At 33.5% G+C, this 20,220-nt stretch overlaps 1 protein-coding gene across 10 annotated transcripts in view; it reads left to right on the top strand.

Annotated features, from left to right (window-relative positions):
- Positions 1-20,220, top strand: part of IPO11 (importin 11) — a 263,491-nt gene that overhangs the window by 115,076 nt on the left and 128,195 nt on the right. For all 10 annotated transcript variants that reach the window (XR_004486171.2, XM_049707903.1, XM_033437895.2 and 7 more), the window contains exons 23-26: positions 2,413-2,492; positions 2,927-3,007; positions 13,623-13,718; positions 14,031-14,144. Coding sequence is in view for 9 of the 10 variants with exons in the window: in XM_049707903.1 (XP_049563860.1) it covers positions 2,413-2,492; positions 2,927-3,007; positions 13,623-13,718; positions 14,031-14,144 (371 nt within the window). In the remaining variant the exon portion in view is untranslated. The remainder of the gene's footprint in view (positions 1-2,412; positions 2,493-2,926; positions 3,008-13,622; positions 13,719-14,030; positions 14,145-20,220) is intronic.

The following is a 20,220-nucleotide window of genomic DNA, read 5'->3' as shown; positions in this document are numbered from 1 at the left end:
ATCAGAGCTCTCTGTCTATGAAAGAAAAACTTGATCACTTAAGTTAGGGATTTTCAAAATTGTTGACATTTTGGGCCATGTAATTCTTTCTTGTGAGGGACTGTTTAGAGCATTGTAGGAAGCTTAATAGCATCTTTAGCCTCAACCCACTAGATGCTAGTTTTTAACAACCAGAGTTTCCAGACATTGCCAGATGTCCCCTAGGGGGCAAAATTGCCCATGGTTGAGAACATTTGAATTAAATTATTCACAGGGCTGAAAATAAATACAGATCTGTTGTATGGGCAGCTCTTCCTGATACTAGGACCAGAAAATAATTTTTTATCAGAGTCTTACTAGGAACTCATGGATATAATGAACAATGTTCAATATACTTTAAAATAGATAAATTTATTACTTTTAGGACTTTTTTTTAACTATTGATATTTAATATTTGCTGATGATAGCATGCCTTAGGAAATTTAGTAAAAGTCCTTTGCATGATGGAGGCATGGAAAACAGTATGAAGTGACCTAATTGCTTATTTGCTTATATAAATTAATCTAGAAATAGCTTTTAAAATATCTGTAAGAAGAGATGGGTACTATGGTTTTTATTTTTAGGTTTTTTTTTTTTTTAATAAATTTATTTATTTATTTTTGGCTGCATTGGGTCTTCACTGCTGCACGCAGGCTTTCTCTAGTTGCGGTGAGCAGGGGCTACTCTTCGTTGCGGTGCGTGGGCTTCTCATTGCGGTGGCTTCTCTTGGTGCAGAGCACGGGCTCTAGGCGCACAGGCTTCAATAGTTGTGGCTCGTAGGCTCTAGAGCGCAGGCTCAGTAGTTGTGGTGCATAGGCTTCGTTGCTCCGTGGCATGTGAGATCTTCCCAGACCAGGGCTCAACCCCGTGTCCCCTGCATTGGCAGGCGGATTCTTAACCACTGAGCCACCAGGGAAGTCCTGGTACTATGGTTTTTAAAATAAATCTTTCTTAAATATTGTCTCCTTCATCATAGATCTTGATAAAATTTTAGATGGCAGTGATTGAGAAATTATATTCACTGACATACCTGGAATGTAGCCATTCTAAGTTCTCACTTAAATGTAGACCCTCTGCCTTATTTATCACGGTGGTTGCCAAAACGGTGGTTGCCAAACAGTCTGCTATTGTTGGTCTGTTAAACAGTGTGCACAAGTTTAGACTTGACTGCACTTGCTCCTTGAGGAGAAAAGGACATGTGAATTGTTCATAAGAATAACTTTATCCAATGTAATGGCCTACCCCTTTATCCTGAGATTTTGTCTTACTTCTGTTGTGAAAAATATTTAGGTGACAGCCTTTATTATTTCTTTTTATGTCTTCTGTTAGCATGGTAACAAGTTGGTTAGTTTCTGTCCCCTCTACATTCTCATTTTAAACTAATATGTTAAATTCCTAAAGTATAGAAAATAATGCCTTTAAAACACATTTTGAGCTTTGAGTGGGATTGTTATTTTCTTGTGAAAGTGTATGGGTAATTCTCACCTGAATAGAATATCTTGTCACTTTGCTAGGATATGAGTTAGGTAAGAACCCAGGGCCTACACTTTTGCCAGGAAACATTTTTTAATCTGTCCTATTGCAAGTGAATACGATTTCTAAAATAGTAGCAATACAGAATGAAAGATTTTAGATATAGATGATATTTTGGGGTCATGTTTTGATCTGTATAATTAATATACATCTGTAATCTGTGTTCTATTGTATCATTATTGTATGTGATAAGACATGTAAAATAACACTGCATAAACATTTGATCATTTTCAGTTTTAACAAGTTTTCTGCTTTGCACTTGAAAAAGAATAATTAAAAACAATATCCTTTTCCTATACTATTCTGGTAATAACATTTTAAAGAAGATTTTTTATGTGTAGGTTTTTCATAGAGGAGTGGATTTGAAGAACAAAGCCCAAGAATTGAGAATATCTAAACACAGTATAATTTTCGGAATATAACAGGGACTCTTTTCGTAAGTAGGGTAGCATGTTGAGTGCCAGCACAATAGACACTCAGTAAATGCTTATTGAGTGAACCCATTTAAGCAGATATCAAAATATGATAAAATGATTCAGTTGCATGTCGTCTGCCATGCTGGTACTAGAAATTTAGTTTGAAATGCAAGGTTGGATCATGTAGTTATTTTCTGAAAGGAAAGAAGAGGGAGCTTCGTATTTTCTAAGTTGTTTTAACTAATGGGAGGTATATGGGAAAGCATTAAGTTACAGGTTAATGCCAGTTTGTAGATAGATATTTATATACTAGCCATCTGAATAGCATTCAGAAAAGATTTGTAAAGAAGGGCATGTAACTTAGCTTTAAATAAGTCACTTCATTTAAACTGATTTTGAACAATGAATTAATTTTTTCTTTTTAAAACAATTATTATTTTGGCAGAACTAAGTTCAGAAAGTCTCAGAACCTGCTTTAAGATCATCAATGGTTATATCTTTTTATCATCAACAGAATTTTTACAGGTATGTTGTAGTTTTTGCATTGTAAAAATTTGTATAGTTATTATTTTGATTGTTTCTTATTTGAAATCAGGAATCTTATTTTGAAACCTTTTCAGAATTTAATAGATTGATTTATTACTTTAAGGGGGGAAAAACGTCATGAGCATTGCCTACTGTGGGGCAGATGTGATGTAGTCTCATGAATTATATTATTTAACATAAAAAAAATGCTCTACATGTAAATATATCCTTATATTTCTACAAAAATTAGAATAGCAATAAACTGTATTTTTATTTCTTAAACTTTTCCTAAAGAGTTCTAATTGAAATTTTATATGCTTAGAGCTTTAGTATCTAATTCTCAAATAGATTATGAGTCCCCAATTTAATTTTATACCTTTTTTGATATTGCAGATATATTCATATGTATATTTTGACTTTTAATTGAATTTCAGACATACGCAGTAGGTCTATGTCAGTCCTTTTGTGAACTGCTAAATGAAATTACTACAGAAGGCCAAGTTCAAGTGCTAAAGGTACTGTCATCTTTCTAATGAATATTGTACATTTTCCATCTGTATTTTGTGAAATTAGACCTTCATTTGGGTTTAGATGATGGGCAAGAAGGGGAAGAGTAATTCTAGACAGAATATTTTCTTTCAGCTGTATTAAATTGGTCTAATACCTCTGGACCAAGGGTGTCAAATTTGATTGTGCATATAGATCACCTGAGGATGTTGTTAAAATGCAGATTCCACATTTCTAACTAACTTTCTGCTGATGGGACCCCACTCAAAGCTCCCCCTCATCCTGAGACTTCACTTTGTGTAGCAAGGCTTTAAAAACTTTTATAAATGATCCAAAGCCTGGTGACATCTGATACTTCTCACCTGTCCAGTTTGTTAGCCTGCTTTTGGGACACAATATTCCCACTATAATTTGGTACTTTTAATTTGGATCGGCTCTAGAAGTTAGAGTACCAAGTTTTTATGGACTGTGTATAACTAAGAACCAATGTTGAATCATTATATTGTATACCTGAAACTAATATAGTGTTATATGTCAATTATACCTGAATTAAAAAAAAAACTTACAAACAAAAAAAGAACCCATGGGCTCTGAGTTAATCTTTATGCACTATATCTTTATAGAATCACTATATATTATCTTTATATATTGTATATAATTATGTATAATTAAGAACCAACAGTCTCTGAGTTGTATGTTTATATATCTATATATTAAAGATAAAGGAGTATCAAATGTATATATTTAAATATAAATGTATATATAAATATATCTTCACATGTATGTCACACACATATTTTGTATGGATTTTATGAGGTGTACTTTGTTAAAAGCATCTCTTTTTTGTTTCTAATTTCTTAGCTATGTTTTAAGTCAGATATGAGAGCTGGTTAGGTGAAGTGTTACTATAGCTTAACCAAGTAGCATTTTTTTGTGTGAAAACTATGGCATTGCTTTAGATCCTAAAAACAATTTGATTTCCTCCCAGTGAAATGAAAAAGTGTTTGCCCAAAGAGTTTCATTGTAAGAAATGTGTTAACCACAATAATCATAGCAACAACCCATAGTACATTTTGGGGGGCTAAGTGGGTATAAGTTTGTGCAGGCAGTAAAGTCTTTCATAATAGCCAATAAGAGTAATCATCAGTTGGCACTTATTCAAGCATTACACTATTTTATGTGCTGTTCTTTGGACATTATACACATGTATGCACCTCTAAAGCTCCAGATATCTGTGTTAATATGCATGTTAATTTGATTTTCAAATTGGTTGCATTTACTATCATTGTTGATTATCCAGTCATTCACCATATAGGTCAGGGGTCAGCAAACTTTTTCTGTAAAGGACCAGCTAGTAAATGTTTTAGGTTTTGTGGGCCCTACAGTCTTTGTCTCAACTATTTATATGTTTTGTTGTGGATTGAAAGCAGGCATAGGTGGTATGTAAGTTAATGACTGTGGCTGTATCCAAAAATGCTTTATTTACACAATCATATAGTTGTTCGGATTTGGCCCAAGGGCATTGTTTGCCAACCCCTGTTACTGGTATTCAGTGCGTTCTGGTAGGCATACATGATAGAAAAACCAGTTTCTGCTCTTGAGTAATTCATTCTTTTGGGGGAAGGAGGCATGTAAGCAATCAGCCCATATTTAGTGTGTTATGTTGTTTTGGATTAGAGGTATCTCAGATTACCTGGTGAACTTTTTGAAAATTTGGGTAGGACATAAGATGTTGGTATTTCTTTTTAAAAAGTTCCCTAGGTGATTTTCATGAGCACTTTCTAGTGTGAGCCATTGCTGTCCATTGGCTTTATGTTACTCTGGGAGTATAGATGTGGTCATCTAACCCAGCATTTTGCAGAGAACATTTTTCAGGGAGAAAGGGTTGAGATGGGACCTGGGTCTTAAATGTTTGGTAGGGTTAGGGTTACCAGATAAAACATAGTACTTCTATTTGCTAATTCTGGCAATCCTAGTGGGGTGAATTAGATTAATACAGTGTTAAGTACTGCAGAGAAGTGAACAGAAATAAGAACAGAGAGAATACTGTGAGAATTGTTTGTTGAAGGTGGGGATAATGGTGTTATTTAAAACCTTTAGTGTCTATAAATTGGAGGGGTTCATATGCCAGATTACTGAAGTGTTAAATTAGAAAGTGATGAGAAAATGATTATATTATTAAGAACTATATTTGTTCCTAGGGCTACCATAACAAAGTATCACAACCTGGGTGGCTTAAAACAACAGGAACTAATTTATAATATTTATAGTGATTATCTCTCTCACAGAGTTCTGGAAACTACAGGTCTGAAATCAAGATGTTGGCAGGGCCATACTCTCTCTGAAGACTCTAGGGGAGAATCTGTTCCATGCCTTTCTCTTAGCTTCTGGTGGTGGCCAGCAATTTCTGGCTTCCTTGGCTTATACATGCGTCACTCCAGTCTCTGCCTCGATTGTCACATGACATTCTCCTTGTATCTTTGTCTTTTCTTCTTATAAGGGCACCAGTCATAATGGATTAAGTGCCTACCATAATAACTTCATCTTAACTTAATTATATCTACAAAGACTCTATTTCCACATAAGGTCACATTCACAGGTACTTGGGATTAGGACTTCAGCATATCTTTTGCAGGGGGCAGGGCACAAGTCAATCCATAACAAGAATTTACTGTTAAAAAATAAAAAGATAGCTTTTGTGTTTGGAGAGGCAGTGAGGAAAATCTGATCTGAGTAGATTTTGTAGGTAAAAGTGACCCAATAGAAAGGAAGATGGCGCCAGAATGATACAGGAGATTGGTATTTTAAGTCTAGAGCGTATGTAGAAGGGGCAAGAGTTTGTTTTTTAAGAGAGCTGGCCAGACTGGTAGTGATTGAAGCTGTAGTTATAATGTTAGGTGAAGAGAGTAAGAAACTGGCATATGACCTTGGTGTTTCCAGATAAAAAGACAAGATTGTCAGAGCTGCCTGATGCCTGTCACTATGAGGCAGAGGAGCACTACAGGATGATTAGTACATCTGCACTTATTGAGGAGGGAGAGGGGACTGAGTAGTATTCATCTCAGTATTCATTTTTAAATGAACTCTGTCTTACAGATGTTTAGGTTAAAATTTAAGAATGTTTCAGTTATATTAGAATGTCGTCTTAGACTTTGTAAGAGAAATCTTGTAAAGTAAAGGCTTTTAACAAGAGTTGAAATAAAAAGTACTTTGGTAAATTCTGATTTTTCCCAGAAAGATTGTTTATCAAACATATTACATTTTTCACACTCTCTGATTTGCTGTTTTATATTTGAAATCACAATGGAAACTTAAATCCAAAATATTGTTATAAACTAAGAAGTGGGTAAATATAGAGTGAAAATACAGCAGAACTCTCTGGTTTTAATTTCATAGGTTCTTCAGTTTCTTTTTTAGAGTAGGGGGTAAAGGATGGGAATGTATGCCCTTGTTACTGAGAAGCTTGTGGGCTCTGAAGGAGTAATAACAGGAATCTGTGTGTGTGGCTTGTCAAGACCCCAGATACTGGAGTCCTAGTCTACCGCCATGTGTCTATCAATCCTCACCTGTACTGATTTCAAAGTGTTCTAGCTCCAAAGCTTACAAGCAAGTAACATTAGACATGTTGTTTGCTAAACTGTTTTTGTGAATTTTTATTGCATTTATGCCCTTACCAAACTGATATAGTGGCAGTATATAATTATGTTGAGGAACTTCCATCTGTCTTACAGAATCTCAGCTTCATCTTTTGCCTTGGTGATAATTTCTTCTCTGAAAGTAGGGATATAAGGAATTGATACTTTGGACTTAATTCTGTTTGAGGAATAACTGATTGGCAATGTGGGAGTGATAGAAATTTGAGAGAAAATTGTCGTGTCATTTTGATGTTGCCTTTGTAGATTTTTCAATATGTGTGTGTTTTATCTTCTTCTCCTTTACTAGACTGTAAGCTTTTCCATGATCCTAAGTTTAGTAAATAATAACTGCATTTGGAATGTTGTTCTCTCATTGACCTGTGCCTTGGTTTTGTACACCCAGCTCTGTTACTTATACATTCTTGAGTACATTTTGGACTTAAATTCTCTTATTTATTATATAAGATGTTGTACTATATGATTTTTAATAATCTATAACTATATATTATCTGAAATCCCTGTGACAAATTATAATCTATAAATTCTAAGTGATGAAAAAAGGTTGTTTCTTATGTTTATAAACACCTACCAGAAAAAATTTGAATTGAAAGTGTTTTTTTCCTCCTGCTTTTCTGCAATATTATTAGTAATTATTGAAAGACAACTTTTTCTGAGTCATATGGAATGGGATTGTGAAATTTATTTGAAAAATGAGGCAAGTTTTTAGGATATATCGTAAGGAGAATATTTATTTTCTTTTACTATTTGTTTTAAATTATATTCTTACAAAATAATTAGACCTAGTGTAACTTAGCAGGTGACTTAAGCAAAACTGCTAGGGTTAGAATATTAGCCCTGCTACTTCACAGCTGTGTGAGGTGAACCAGTTAATCTCTGCTCCTCACTTTCCATCTGTAAAATGGGAATAAAAATGTTACGTACTTCCTTAGGTTGTGGTGAGGATTATATGACCTTATATGTATAAAGCACTTGTAACATTGCCTAACATGTAATCAGCTAATACAAGTGTTGGCTATTTTAATCTAATTATATAGTTATCTAATTATTTAATCTCCCTTTGGGGGAAAACAGGCCACCAGGGAACTCTTCCTTTGACCATCTTTTGTAAATAAATGTTTATTTAAAATAGTACATTAGTTAAATTTTTTATAACTTAAGTAGATGATTTGCACAGCGATAGAATTTTACTCTTTTTCCAGAACCATGTTATCTCAGCTGGCTTTTTAAAAATAATTGTTTTAAATTCTTTCTTTCTTTTCAAAATAACATGCTCTTTTAAAAAATTTTATTATGAAAAATTCCAAATTTATATAATGTACAGCACTACCCTTACAGTTTTACTAGAAGGAAATCTATTTGTTTCTCCTTTTTCCTTGAACTGAGAGAAGGTAATGTTATTATTTGTCCCCCAGTTGTGCCTAATATTTTTTGATTGAATGATTCAGCACAAATCAGTTACCATCCAAATATACATTGAAATATTTGTAACGTTTAACATGCGTTACACATTAAACCAGTTTCTCTCTAAGTATGCTAGCCAGGGGGTCATAAATAGGATATAAATACTTGAATTATATAACATATGTTTAAGACTGTATTTTTATATAACATTGCTGTAGCTAAACCTCTGTATTTGATTTGAAATCCCAGAAACTGAATTTTATTGTTTATTAAATGGATGTTAAATACTAGAAATATACTAATTATCATGAAAAAATTATTTGTGTTTTTTTTTATATAAAAGAATATTTTAGGATAATGGTTCTTTTATGCTTGTACTTGAAAGCTGAGAGAACTCTCAACATTTTTGGCATTTTCCTATTTTCAGAGTTCCAATAAAGTTATAATAGTTTTTAATATTGGCTCATTTTTTTCCCATTTTTTAATACCTCTCAGATACTGTTTCTTAATATAGTATGCACATTTTTAATATATTTTTGACTAAGTGTCACTGTTATACTAATTTCTGACAGTATCTGGAAGCAACTTCTTTGTTTTGAAGCAGAAAATTACAATGTTATGAAAATTGGATAGAGAGACAAGTATGCCTGCCTTCAGAGCAAAAATAGGCTTTAATGTATTCTGTGATTCGGAACAAGTTATCTAGATGAATACAATTATATTCTAAAAATACTCAAATTTAACATTTTTTTTAAATTTGAAATTTATCCATATGTATACATACCAACTTGAGTTTAGAAATTATCTCTTTTATCATGGTCTTATTAAGCAGTAGTGAGCCATGTTGGTTTTATTCACTGTGATAAGCCTTATTTAAGATGGCACGCGTATTTTTAAGGTATAATTTATTCTGTAATAATTATAGCTAATACTAGCATTTACTGTATGATACACATTTCTAAGCACATAGCATAGAGTTCATTTAATCCTCACATAAACCTGTGACAGTGGTACTGTTCTTTTCCCGATTTTTACAGATGAGAAATTAAATCACAAAAAGATAAATACCTTGTCCAAGGTCACACAACTAGTAAGTATTGGAGCCATGTTATAAACATAGGCATTCTGACTTAAGCATCTGTGGTCTTAACCACTTTGTATGCAATGTAAGCCTAAATCAAAAAAATTGTTTGAGTGTAAGGCACAAACTAAAAGCCTACATTTTTCACAGGGATTATATTATAAAAACATAGTCTGTTTCTAAACTATTTCAGGTGTATTCAGAAAGGGGGTGGATTGAAAGTAAAGTTAAGAAGTTCTATTTGTAATAGCAAAATGCTGATAAAAATAATTAGTAATAGGTGATTGGATGATAGGCGGTACTGCACCTTATTTAGCCACACAGAGGAGTACTGTGCAGCCTTAGAAAGGAATGAAGATGACCTCTGTATACAGTTTTAGAGTTAAGCAAGGAACAGTGTTTAGAGTTTTCTTGTATTTAAAGAGTGCAGCATAGATAGCAATGGAAAAATAAACCAAATTAAGAAAAGTAGTTATGTAGGGGAAAGAGGGACAGAGAATGCAAGCTAGATCTTTCAGGATGTATGTTTTGTACTTTAGGGTTTGAAGCCATAGAGATGTTTCACATGATTTAAAATAATAAAGTAAAAGCAGTTCTAAACATAAAAAAAAGGAAACATTTGAATCTAACTATTATTATGTTGGTGCCATAAGTCATCTGAGAATATTTCAAGTAATAGTATTTTACATGTACCTCCCTGGTGGGATATAACGTTAGAACAAAAAGAAACATAAGGAAATTATAAATTGCTTTCAGTATTGTTATTGTTATCAGTAATATCGGTATTATTATTTTGAAACCCATATGTACATATGTGGGCATTTTTGTACACAGCAGTTAGAAGCAAATAAGCTAAGGTTATTAGAATCTGGGATTTTTCAATATAAGGGAAGAAGGATGGAACTATTAAAGAAGTTATATAAAATGCTATAGTCTTAAATTGAATTTGGTGAATTATTGGTATATACTTCTCAGGAAGAGAAAAATAAATTTCCTAAATCTGTGTAAGCAAAGACCTAGAAGCAGTGTCAATCCAGTGGCAATGAGCACCTTAGAACCTAGATTATGGTCTGTAAATACTGTGTCCTGCTGGTTGACTCCAGAGCTCGGGCAAGAGAGACACAACATAAACTGGGGACCTCTCCTTGTGCCGGAAGAAAGAGAAGGTGGGATTTTCTCAAAAGGATGCAAGAGTCAACTTGAAGGAGCTCCCACTGCCTAATAATGGGACAGTTTGAGCATCAAAACAAAACTAAACTAAGTGGATTAAAACATATCAAACATGTTAAAATCCCTGAGAACATAATGATTCTCCCCAAGAAGAGTAACTTATGATTTAAATTCTCTCAGTATCTGTAAATTACCTTTTAATAAACTACCTGTTATTGCTTTAGTTGTCTTTGGTGTTATTTCCTTCTTGGACATGTTTGGCCATCTGGCTATACGTGCATTTCACTTAAAATACACAAAATTGTGTATTACCACTGAAATCGTTAGATGCATTTTTCAAAATCTTGTTTAGAAGTGAAAGCAGCGCTGCTGATCAAAATGTTTGGTAGGATTCTGATCATTATGAAAGAACCTTCTTCATTATGGAAATAGTCATAATTTGAACTCTGACTTTTAGGTCACAACTGCAATACCTTCCCTAGAAATTGGACTGTATAGAGTGTTATGTGTGTGGAAATAAGACCATTCCATACAGATTTTCCCACAGGTTTCTCAAGTTCACCATGTCTAAAGTGAAGCCTCACTATTAACGGCATCACGATTGTACCCATTGACCAAACGTGAAAACTAGGAGTAATCCCAGACTTCTTCACCTCTGGTCAGCTGTTCAATTGGTTTTTTATATCTGATCAGCTCTGCTTTCTGATTTTCTCTTGATTCTGATCCACAGTCCTTGCCTCCAAGTCTGATAGTGGCATTTTCCTGCATAATTTTTCAGAAAGGATCTCATTGTTTCTATGGTTCCTAACTTTTTGAATACAAAGACTCCATTTTAGTTCTGAAATAAGTGAATCCTTTACATACTGTACCTTTATATATAAAGAAAGTGCATAATGACAGCTGGATTGTATTGAATGGTACGTTTCAGTGAATTTACATTTTAAAAGTCATAATCTTAAATATGTGATTACTTTTCCTTTTCTGTAGAAATTTCTGTAATCTTTGGAGTTAATAATTTTTTTAGTGTAATTTTTTTTTTTTTTTTTTGCGGTACGCGGGCCTCTCACTGTTGTGGTCTCTCCCATTGCGGAGCACAGGCTCCGGAAGCGCAGGCTCAGCGGCCATGGCTCACGGGCCCAGCCGCTCCGCGGCATGTGGGATCCTCCCAGACCGGGGCACGAACCCGTGTCCCCTGCATCGGCAGGCGGACTCTCCACCACTGCGCCACCAGGGAAGCCCTAGTGTAATTTTTTAAGTGCACTGAGTTCTCTGCCACTTGTCTCTGTTCAATATGTTCAGACACATTGACCCATAAGGATTTTATTACTTTAATTTTCTTGAAGAAGTCTCTTTCAGAGCCATGCTAACTCCCCCACCTTGCTCCCCCTCCCCAAGCTTGTAGCTTCTTTTTCTTTTTCCTAGTGTTCTGAAATTTTACAGTGATGTACCTTGATTTAGGGTTTTTTTAATTAATAGTACCAGGCACTCCTGGGCCCTTTTAGTCTGGAAAGTCTCTCTTTTAGACCCTTTAAAGAAAATATACTGTCTTCTCCTGGGGTGGGGGAAGGTCAGTTGCCCAAATATGCAGATTAGGGAATATCTGGCAATTTGTTTCCTAAGTAGACTTCCAACCTGTCTTATTTTTAGCTTTTCCTTTACCCTCCTTTCCAAAGATGTATGGCTCTGCTAATTCCTGTGGTTTTTGGTGGGGAGAGGTAGGGAGAAGATACATCTGATGTGCATCGAGTTGCTCTCAGCTTTCTCTATTGTAACCTTAGATTTCAGCTTTCTCTCATCTGATAAGTCATTTACCTCTTGAATTTCTTTGTACCTTCCAGTATTCATCTCTCATTCCTTTTGTCCTTTAAAAATTATTCACCCGCCCTTTAAAATCTTTTTATATAAGTTTAGTGGGGTTTTAGGAGGGAATGAAGTTATAGTGTGTCTAACAATCAGCAGATGGCCTTGCTTTCCATTCATAGATAAAATGTCCGGTGACATCTGCCTCTGGGTAGCTTATCTACACCTTCCCCCTCTATTCCAAATCTAATTTTTTGACAAAGTAAACCTTATTGAGGTCAGATTTAATCATGTTCTGAGTCTCATCATCTCCTGTTGCTTTTAATCAGGAACTGTGGTATCTTTTATCCTGTATTTCTTATTAGATAGCATGGTGTTCGGCCCACAGTAAAAGTTATTGTATTTTTAGACTTTTCTTTGCACATTCCTTTTACTTCTTGCACAAAATTAGAGGATGTTGTCATTCATTGTACTGTTTGCTTACCTTGAGAATGTTTTGAAATGCACGAGGTGTATTTGTTCCTGTGTTGGGAGCATGCCATTGGCACATAATGAACAGAGATCAGAGATGCTAAGAACCCCTCGATAGGTGGAATAGTCCTGCGCAGTAAACACTTGTCCCACTCGGAATGCCAATAGTCAGTCTTGAAAAACATTGCTGGACGTTTTAAGGGAAACCTGGCTCTGCCTTGAGACTGGTACTTGCCCACAACCCTCTCAAATGGTGTCTGCTTTCATTCTTACCCCGCAAGCAGTGGGGCTAGAAGTATAGACATTTCTTCTTGGACCTCACTGCTGCTTTCTGACCACTGCCTTCCTCACTCCACCCCTCCCCCCCAACCCTGGAACAAACAAACAAACAAATCCCACCCCAGTTTGAATTTCATGCTGCCTGTCTTTGTTATAGAGGGAGCCCATCTCACTCAGATAAAAGTAATTTATGTTTCAAATTTTCATCTGTAACAATGTGCATGGTTAATAATCTGTATGATTGTATTATAAATAAAATAAGATTATTTCTCATTTAGTAAATATGCAGTATATATGCAACATGCCCTTTTCCATCCAATTTATGGATAAATTTAAATGTAAACTTATTTTTGGATAGTGAGTGTAGTTGTTACTGATTTCCCTTTTCACTATTAAAATACTTTTGAAGTGCCTTTTATTGCCTCAATAAGACAATAAACATTATAAAACATTAAATAGACTTTAACATTTTATAAGGGTTATTTATTTAAAATGCAAAGATAAGAAGTACATTAACAACATATCTGTTATCAAAATGGGATTAATTATAATTCTATGTAAGATGTATAACTGTCTAAATATTACATACTTAAAATCGAATTGTAATTTTTAATGGATTATCTTATAAAAGTGTGTCTAGAATATTGAATACTTCATGTACTTATATATATGTGATATTTAATACGTTGTTTTCTTTACCTGTGTTTTGCATAAAGCAGTGACTTGCATTATTAAGCATTACCAATGTGTCATTTTGGTTTTTAGGTTGTGGAAAATGCCCTTAAAGTGAACCCAGTATTAAGCCCGCAAATGTTTCAACCAATTCTACCCTGTGTTTTCAGAGGTATTATAGAAGGGGAGGTAAGATTTTTCTTAAGCTTCTAAAGTTAGTATTGGATTCTAGGGTTCTATTTTAATTATTTTCCTTATTCATTGAAAAATTATTTTTTCTTCACATATGTAATCCATATAACTATGTACATAATACATATATATTACCTTGTATGACATATATTTAGTTAGAACTCAGGCAATATTGGTGTTCATTCTGAAGAAGCAGTGTAAAGAAGAATATTGTTATTTCATATCCCTGTTGATTGTTACTTTTTGTCAATGATTGTTTATATTTGTACCATAACACAGTTTTACATATGCTGTATTTTAATTGTACAGAGGTATCCTGTAGTGATGTCAACGTATCTCGGCGTTATGGGTCGAGTCCTGCTACAAAACACTAGTTTCTTTTCCTCACTACTTAATGAGATGGCACATAAATTTAATCAGGAGGTAAGAATCAATTTACTTAAATTGAAGGAGGTCTTTATTCAAATAAAGATTGGAAATAATTCTGTGAAATAATGAGTCTATAAAAGTCTTGTAGTATTTAAACTTTATTTATTTCCCTGAATCAAATTTTATTATGTTCAAGAATACGAAATGAAATAGTACATAGTTGAGTCATTCATAGAATTACTTTCAACAAACAGATGATTTTGAAATAAATATTTTTGTTATTTTAAATCTTTAATAAGTTGTATTGATACTATAATTTGGGAGAAGGAGAAAGAAACCTGTGAATGGCAGTTGAAACTTAAATTTTGTTCTCTCTCAAAATAGGAAGTTTTATTCTGCTTAGCCATAGGATAGAATTTTGATTTGTTATGGTTGCCGTTTTTGTTAACTCATACATAAAATGAAACAGGAATACTTTACATATAATCATGTACTACCTTTGTTTCATTTCCTTAATGAACTTGTTCTTAATGCCATGCAATGAGTTTCTGTCATCATTATTGTGGGAAATGACTTTTTCAGCAGAAGCTTATTAAAAATATACTGTAACTGAAACCAACCACCTGAGTAAGTATGGAATAGGTTATTAAGTGAGTTGGTTACTTGAGACTACATACATTATATTAAAATATGGTTTTTATGTCTTAAGTCATTAATCTGTTAAGATTTATAAAATGTAGAAGGTGGAATGTACTTGACTGATCTCTAGAATGGAGGGGCAGTTTGTGAAAGCTTTTGGTTTGTGGCTGAAATAGGTATTACCATTTCCACTTTTAATGAAAATCCAGAGTAAGGAAGTGTGAACTGTAGAATGTATATAGTTTTTCCAGAATTAGCCTAATGTAATTAGAGAATCTAGACTTTATTTTGATGAATAGGCAGGACAGATTTTTCATTACCTTCATTAAATTTAACTGTGATGGAATAATGTTAAAAGTTTAAAGAGTTTATTCACTTGAGTTCAGCAAAATCTGTTGAGTGGTTTTAATAATAACAATATATTTAACAATATAAATTTTATGTATTATTTTAATTCTTCACAACAACCCAATGGATAATAATATTTTTATTTCCATCTTACACCTGAGAAATCTGAGGCTTGGAGAGATTTAGTGACTTGGTCAAGTTTGCAAAGCTAGCAAATGATGGAATTGATATGCAGACCCCAGCAACCTCACTTCAGAGCTGATATCTCAGCGACCACATTCTGCTGCCTCCTATACATCCTGCAATAGGCACTTCTCCAGTAGACACTGAAGACATCTGGTTTGACAAGCCGATAGTATTCTTTTAAGGGAGAGAGTACTTACACAGGCAATTTTGTAATATTATTATAAATACTATGTTAGAGTTTTGTCCATCGTGCTGTGGGAAGAGAAAGAAAAGCTGTCTACTCTGTTAAATTTTTTTGTCCAATTTTTTCTTGTGATAAAATACACATAGCATAAAATTTACTATCTTCTCTATTTTTAAGTGTTCAGGTCAGTGGTATTAAACATATTCACAGTGTACAATCATCACCACCATGCTTCTCCATAACTCTTTCAGACTTGTAAAACTTGAACCTCTATATCCATTAAAGAATAACTCCCCATTACCCTCTCCCTGTAGCCGCTGGAAACACCATTTTACTTTCTATGTCTGTGATTTTGACTACTCTAAGGTACCTCATATAAGTGGAATCATACTGTATTTGTCTTTTTGTGACTAACATATCACTTAGCATAATATCCTGAAAGTTCATCATGTTGTAGGATATGTCAGAATTTCCTTCCTTTTTAAGGCTGAATAATATTCCATGGTATATATTTATCACACTCTACTTATCCATTCATCAGTCAGTGTACACTTGAGTTGCTTCCACATTTTAGCTACAGTGAATAAAGCTGCTATGAACATGGGTACTCGGATATCTATTTGTGACCCGCTTTCAGTTCTTTTGGGTATATATCCAGAAGTGGAATTGCTGGGTCATGTTGTAATTCTATTTTTAAGTTTTTAAGAAACCACCATACTATTTTCCACATAGCTCCACCATTTTAAATTCCCATCCACAGTGCACAAGGGTTCCAGTTTCTCCATATCCTTTCCAACGCTTGTTTTTGTTTTTGTTTTTGATAGTGTCCACTTTAATGGGTATGAAGTCGTATTGTAATTTTGATTTGCATTTCCCTAATGATTAGTGGTGTTGAGCATGTTTTCATGTGTTCGTTAGCCATTTGTGTATCTTATTTGGAGAAATGTCTGAGTCTTTTGCCCTTTTTTTTTTTTTTTTTTTTTTTTTTGCGGTACGCAGCCCTCTCACTGTTGTGGCCTCTCCCTTTGCGGAGCACAGGCTCTGGACGCACAGGTTCAGTGGCCATGGCTCATGGGCCCAGCCGCTCCATGGCATGTGGGATCCTCCTGGAGCGGGACACGAACCCGTGTCCCCTGCATCAGCAGGTGGACTCTCAACCACTGCACCACCAGGGAAGCCCTTTTGCCCATTTTTGAATCCGTTTTTCTGTTGTTGAGTTTTAGGGTTAATTATGTATTCTGTATGTTAATCTCTTATCAGATATATGATTTATAAATATTTTCACCAGTTTTGTGGGTTGCCGTTTTACTATGTTGATAGTATCTTTTGATGCACAAAATTTTTTAATTTTCAAGAAGTTCAATATGTCTTAGTTTTTTCCTTTTATTGCTTATGCCTTTGGTGCCATATCCAAGAAATCACTGCCAAATTCAGTGTAGTGAAGCTTTTGTACTTTTTTTTGTTTACGAGTTTTATAGTTTAGGTCTTACCTTTAGTTCTTTGACCCCCCCCGCTTTTTTTCCCAATTGAAGTATAGTTGGTTTACAATATTATATTAGTTTCAGGTGTACAGCATAGTGATTCATTATTTTTTTACAGATTATACTCCACTAAATGTTATTATAAGATAATGGCTATAATGCCCTGTGCTATACAGTGTGTCCTTGTTATTTATCTCTGACCCATTTTAAGTTGAATTTTGTATATGGTATGAGATGAGGGTCCAGCTTCATTCTTTTACATGTGGTTATTCAGTTTTTACAGTGCCATTTGTTGAAAAGAGTGTCCTTTCCCCATTGAATGATCTTGGCACTCTTGTCAAAAGTCATTTGACCATATATGCAAGGGTTTATTTCTGGGCTCCGTATTCTGTTCCATGTCTATATGTCTATCTTTGTATGATTATCACATAATTTTGATTACTAAAGCTTTGTAAGGCATGTTGAAATCCAAAAGTGTGAATGCTCTGGCTTTTTTTCATATTTTGGGGGATGGTTTTGTCTATTCAGGGTCCCTTGAGATTCTATATGAATTTTAGGATGGGTTTTTCTATTTCTGCAAAAAGTGTCATTGGGATTTCGACAGAGCTTGCATTGAAACTGTAGATTGCTTTGAGTAGTATTGACATCTTAATATTAAGTCTTGCAGTCCATGAACATGGGATGTATTTCCATTTATTTATGTCTTAATAAGGAGTGTTTTATATTTTTCATTATACAAGTCTTTCACCTCCTTGGTTAAATTAATTCCTAAGCATTTTATTCTTTTTGATGATAGTAAAATAGAATTGTTTTTGTAATTTCTTTTTTAGATTGTTCATTGCTCATGTATAGAAATGCAACTGATTTTTGTTGACTTTGTATTCTGCTGCTTTGCTGAGTTCATATTTTCTAACAGTTTTTTTGGAGGAATCTTTGGGATTTTCTACATAAAAGAACATATGATCTGGAAACATAATTTTGTTTCTTCCTTCCCAGTTTTGATGCATTTTATTTCTTTTGCTTGCCTAATTGTTCTGGCTAGAACTTCCAGTACTGTGTTAAATAGAAGTGGTGAAATTTGGCATCCTTGTTTTGTTCCTGATATTAAAGGATGAGATCTTCTCAGTCTTTTGTCATTCAGTCTGATGTTCATCATGGGTTTTCATATATGGCATTTATTATGTTGAGATATTTTCTCCCTGTTCCTAATTTATTCACTGTTTTTATCATGAAAGGGTATTGAATTTTGTTACATGCTTTTTCTATATCTATCAAGGTGATCATGGGTTTTTTATCCTTTATTCTGTTAATGTGGTGTGTTATCTTGATTGATTTTCATATGTTGAATCATCCTTCCATTCCTGGAATAAATCTCATTTGGTTATGGTGTATCATCTTTTTAATATGTTGCTGAATTCTGTTTACTAGTACTTTGTTGAAGATTTTTGTATTAGTGTTCATAAGAGACACTGATCTGTAGCTTTTCTTTTTTGTATTATCTTTGTTGGGCTTTATTACCAGGATAATGCTGGCCTCATAGAATGAGTTAGGATGTGTTCCCTCCTCTTTGATTTTTAAAATTGAAATTTTAAAAATATTGTAATAAGTCCCTGCTAAGTAGAAAATAGTATAATAATAACCTTGATAAATGCTGTAAATAATTAATAGTATAAATTTTACTATGAAGCAGTTTATCATTTTTTTTTCTTTTGATGTGGACCATTTTTAAAGTCTTTATTGAATTTGTTAAAATACTGCCTCTGTTTTATGTTTTGGTTTTTTGGCTGCAAGGCATGTGGGATCTTAACTTTCCGACCAGGGATGAACCCACACCCCCTGCATAGGAAGGCAAAGTCTTAACCACTGGACCACCAGGGAAGTCCCTATCATTTCTGTTTTGTAAATAAATCTTTTGAATGTGCAGGAGTACAATGAAGAAATTATGTTAATAATAAATTGCAGTGTAGAACATCTTCTGATATGTTGAAGAATTTAGAACGATCTGGAACCTCTTGAAACTTTAGGACTCGGTGCAAAGTAAAAGTAATCTTTATTTCTGGAATGAAAAATATTTTTATTATTTCAGCAAAATGTAGTGATTTGTTATTGCTTAATGATATAAACTTTGGATGCAAAGGTGCTTAAGAATTGTATCATTAGAAGTTGAAGGTTCTAAATACATTACATCAGAATGTCAATCATGTTCTATTAATGTTTCTGGCAAAGTAAAGAATTTTTGCAGCAGTCAGTGAGGAAAAAAATTAAGGAAACATCATGAATTTATGTTAGATAATAAAGTGATCAAAATAATAAAGTTTTTCCACTGTCAGAGTGAACAAAAACATTTGGAAAAGTACCATCAGCATTTAAAAAATTCTGTCAACTATGCAGTTTTAGTACAGTATTTTAAGACATGAAATATTTAATAGAAATTTCAAAAAATTAATATTTATGGGACTATCATTATATTCTAAATTTGTTTTTCACCTGCTAGCTAACATGTATTTACTGAAATGAGAAAACAGCTTTTTGAAATATTTATATAGATTACTTAAAATGAGAAATTCATGACTTTGAAGATATTTAATGTTTATTGAACTCATATAGCTAGGTGAAACAATATTTGAAATAATAAATATGGTGTTTAAGAAAAATATTTCAGTAAGAAATATTTAACTGAAAACCTCATTGCCAGTGTCTCTCTAGGGAGAAGTTGTGTATAGTTTCAGTCAAAACTAAAAAAACATTTTCCACATATTTGGTTCTAAGTCACTAAATTTAATCATATGCAATGAGGGATGTAAATCAAACAAATCAGAAAGCTTTTCTTAATAAATTTCATGTTTACTGTCATATTGATTAAGCATCAGAGAAACATAAATAATATACCTGCAAATCAGGAATTGAATTATGAAATTGGAAGAATATTAACCCTGCAGTTTTACTTTTTCTTTTCATTTCTCCCTCATATGTACTAATGCTATTAAGCAAATGTTGATAGTTTTCTTGCAATATATGAAAGCTGAGATGTTCAGAACTACTCTTTGATGTAGTCAAATCCTAAACATGTGTCAACATTTCCACAAATAGTTTTGGGCACATCACCAGATCATTTCTTCAAAGAAGTACTTGACACAAAAAAATTAATTCAGAATGAATCATTGATCAAAAAAACTAAAACTATAAAAGCTTCCAGAAGAAAACATAGGAAAAAGATATCAATTTATTTTATACACATGCACATGAAACAATAATTTCTAAATCATTTGCTGATATTTAAAAATTGTAAATA

Source organism: Orcinus orca, chromosome 3, assembly GCF_937001465.1.
Source record: "Orcinus orca chromosome 3, mOrcOrc1.1, whole genome shotgun sequence".
In the NCBI taxonomy this organism is placed as follows: domain Eukaryota; kingdom Metazoa; phylum Chordata; class Mammalia; order Artiodactyla; family Delphinidae; genus Orcinus; species Orcinus orca.
Note: the sequence above shows the minus strand (reverse complement) of the source record. Positions and strands in the feature narration are given on the sequence as shown.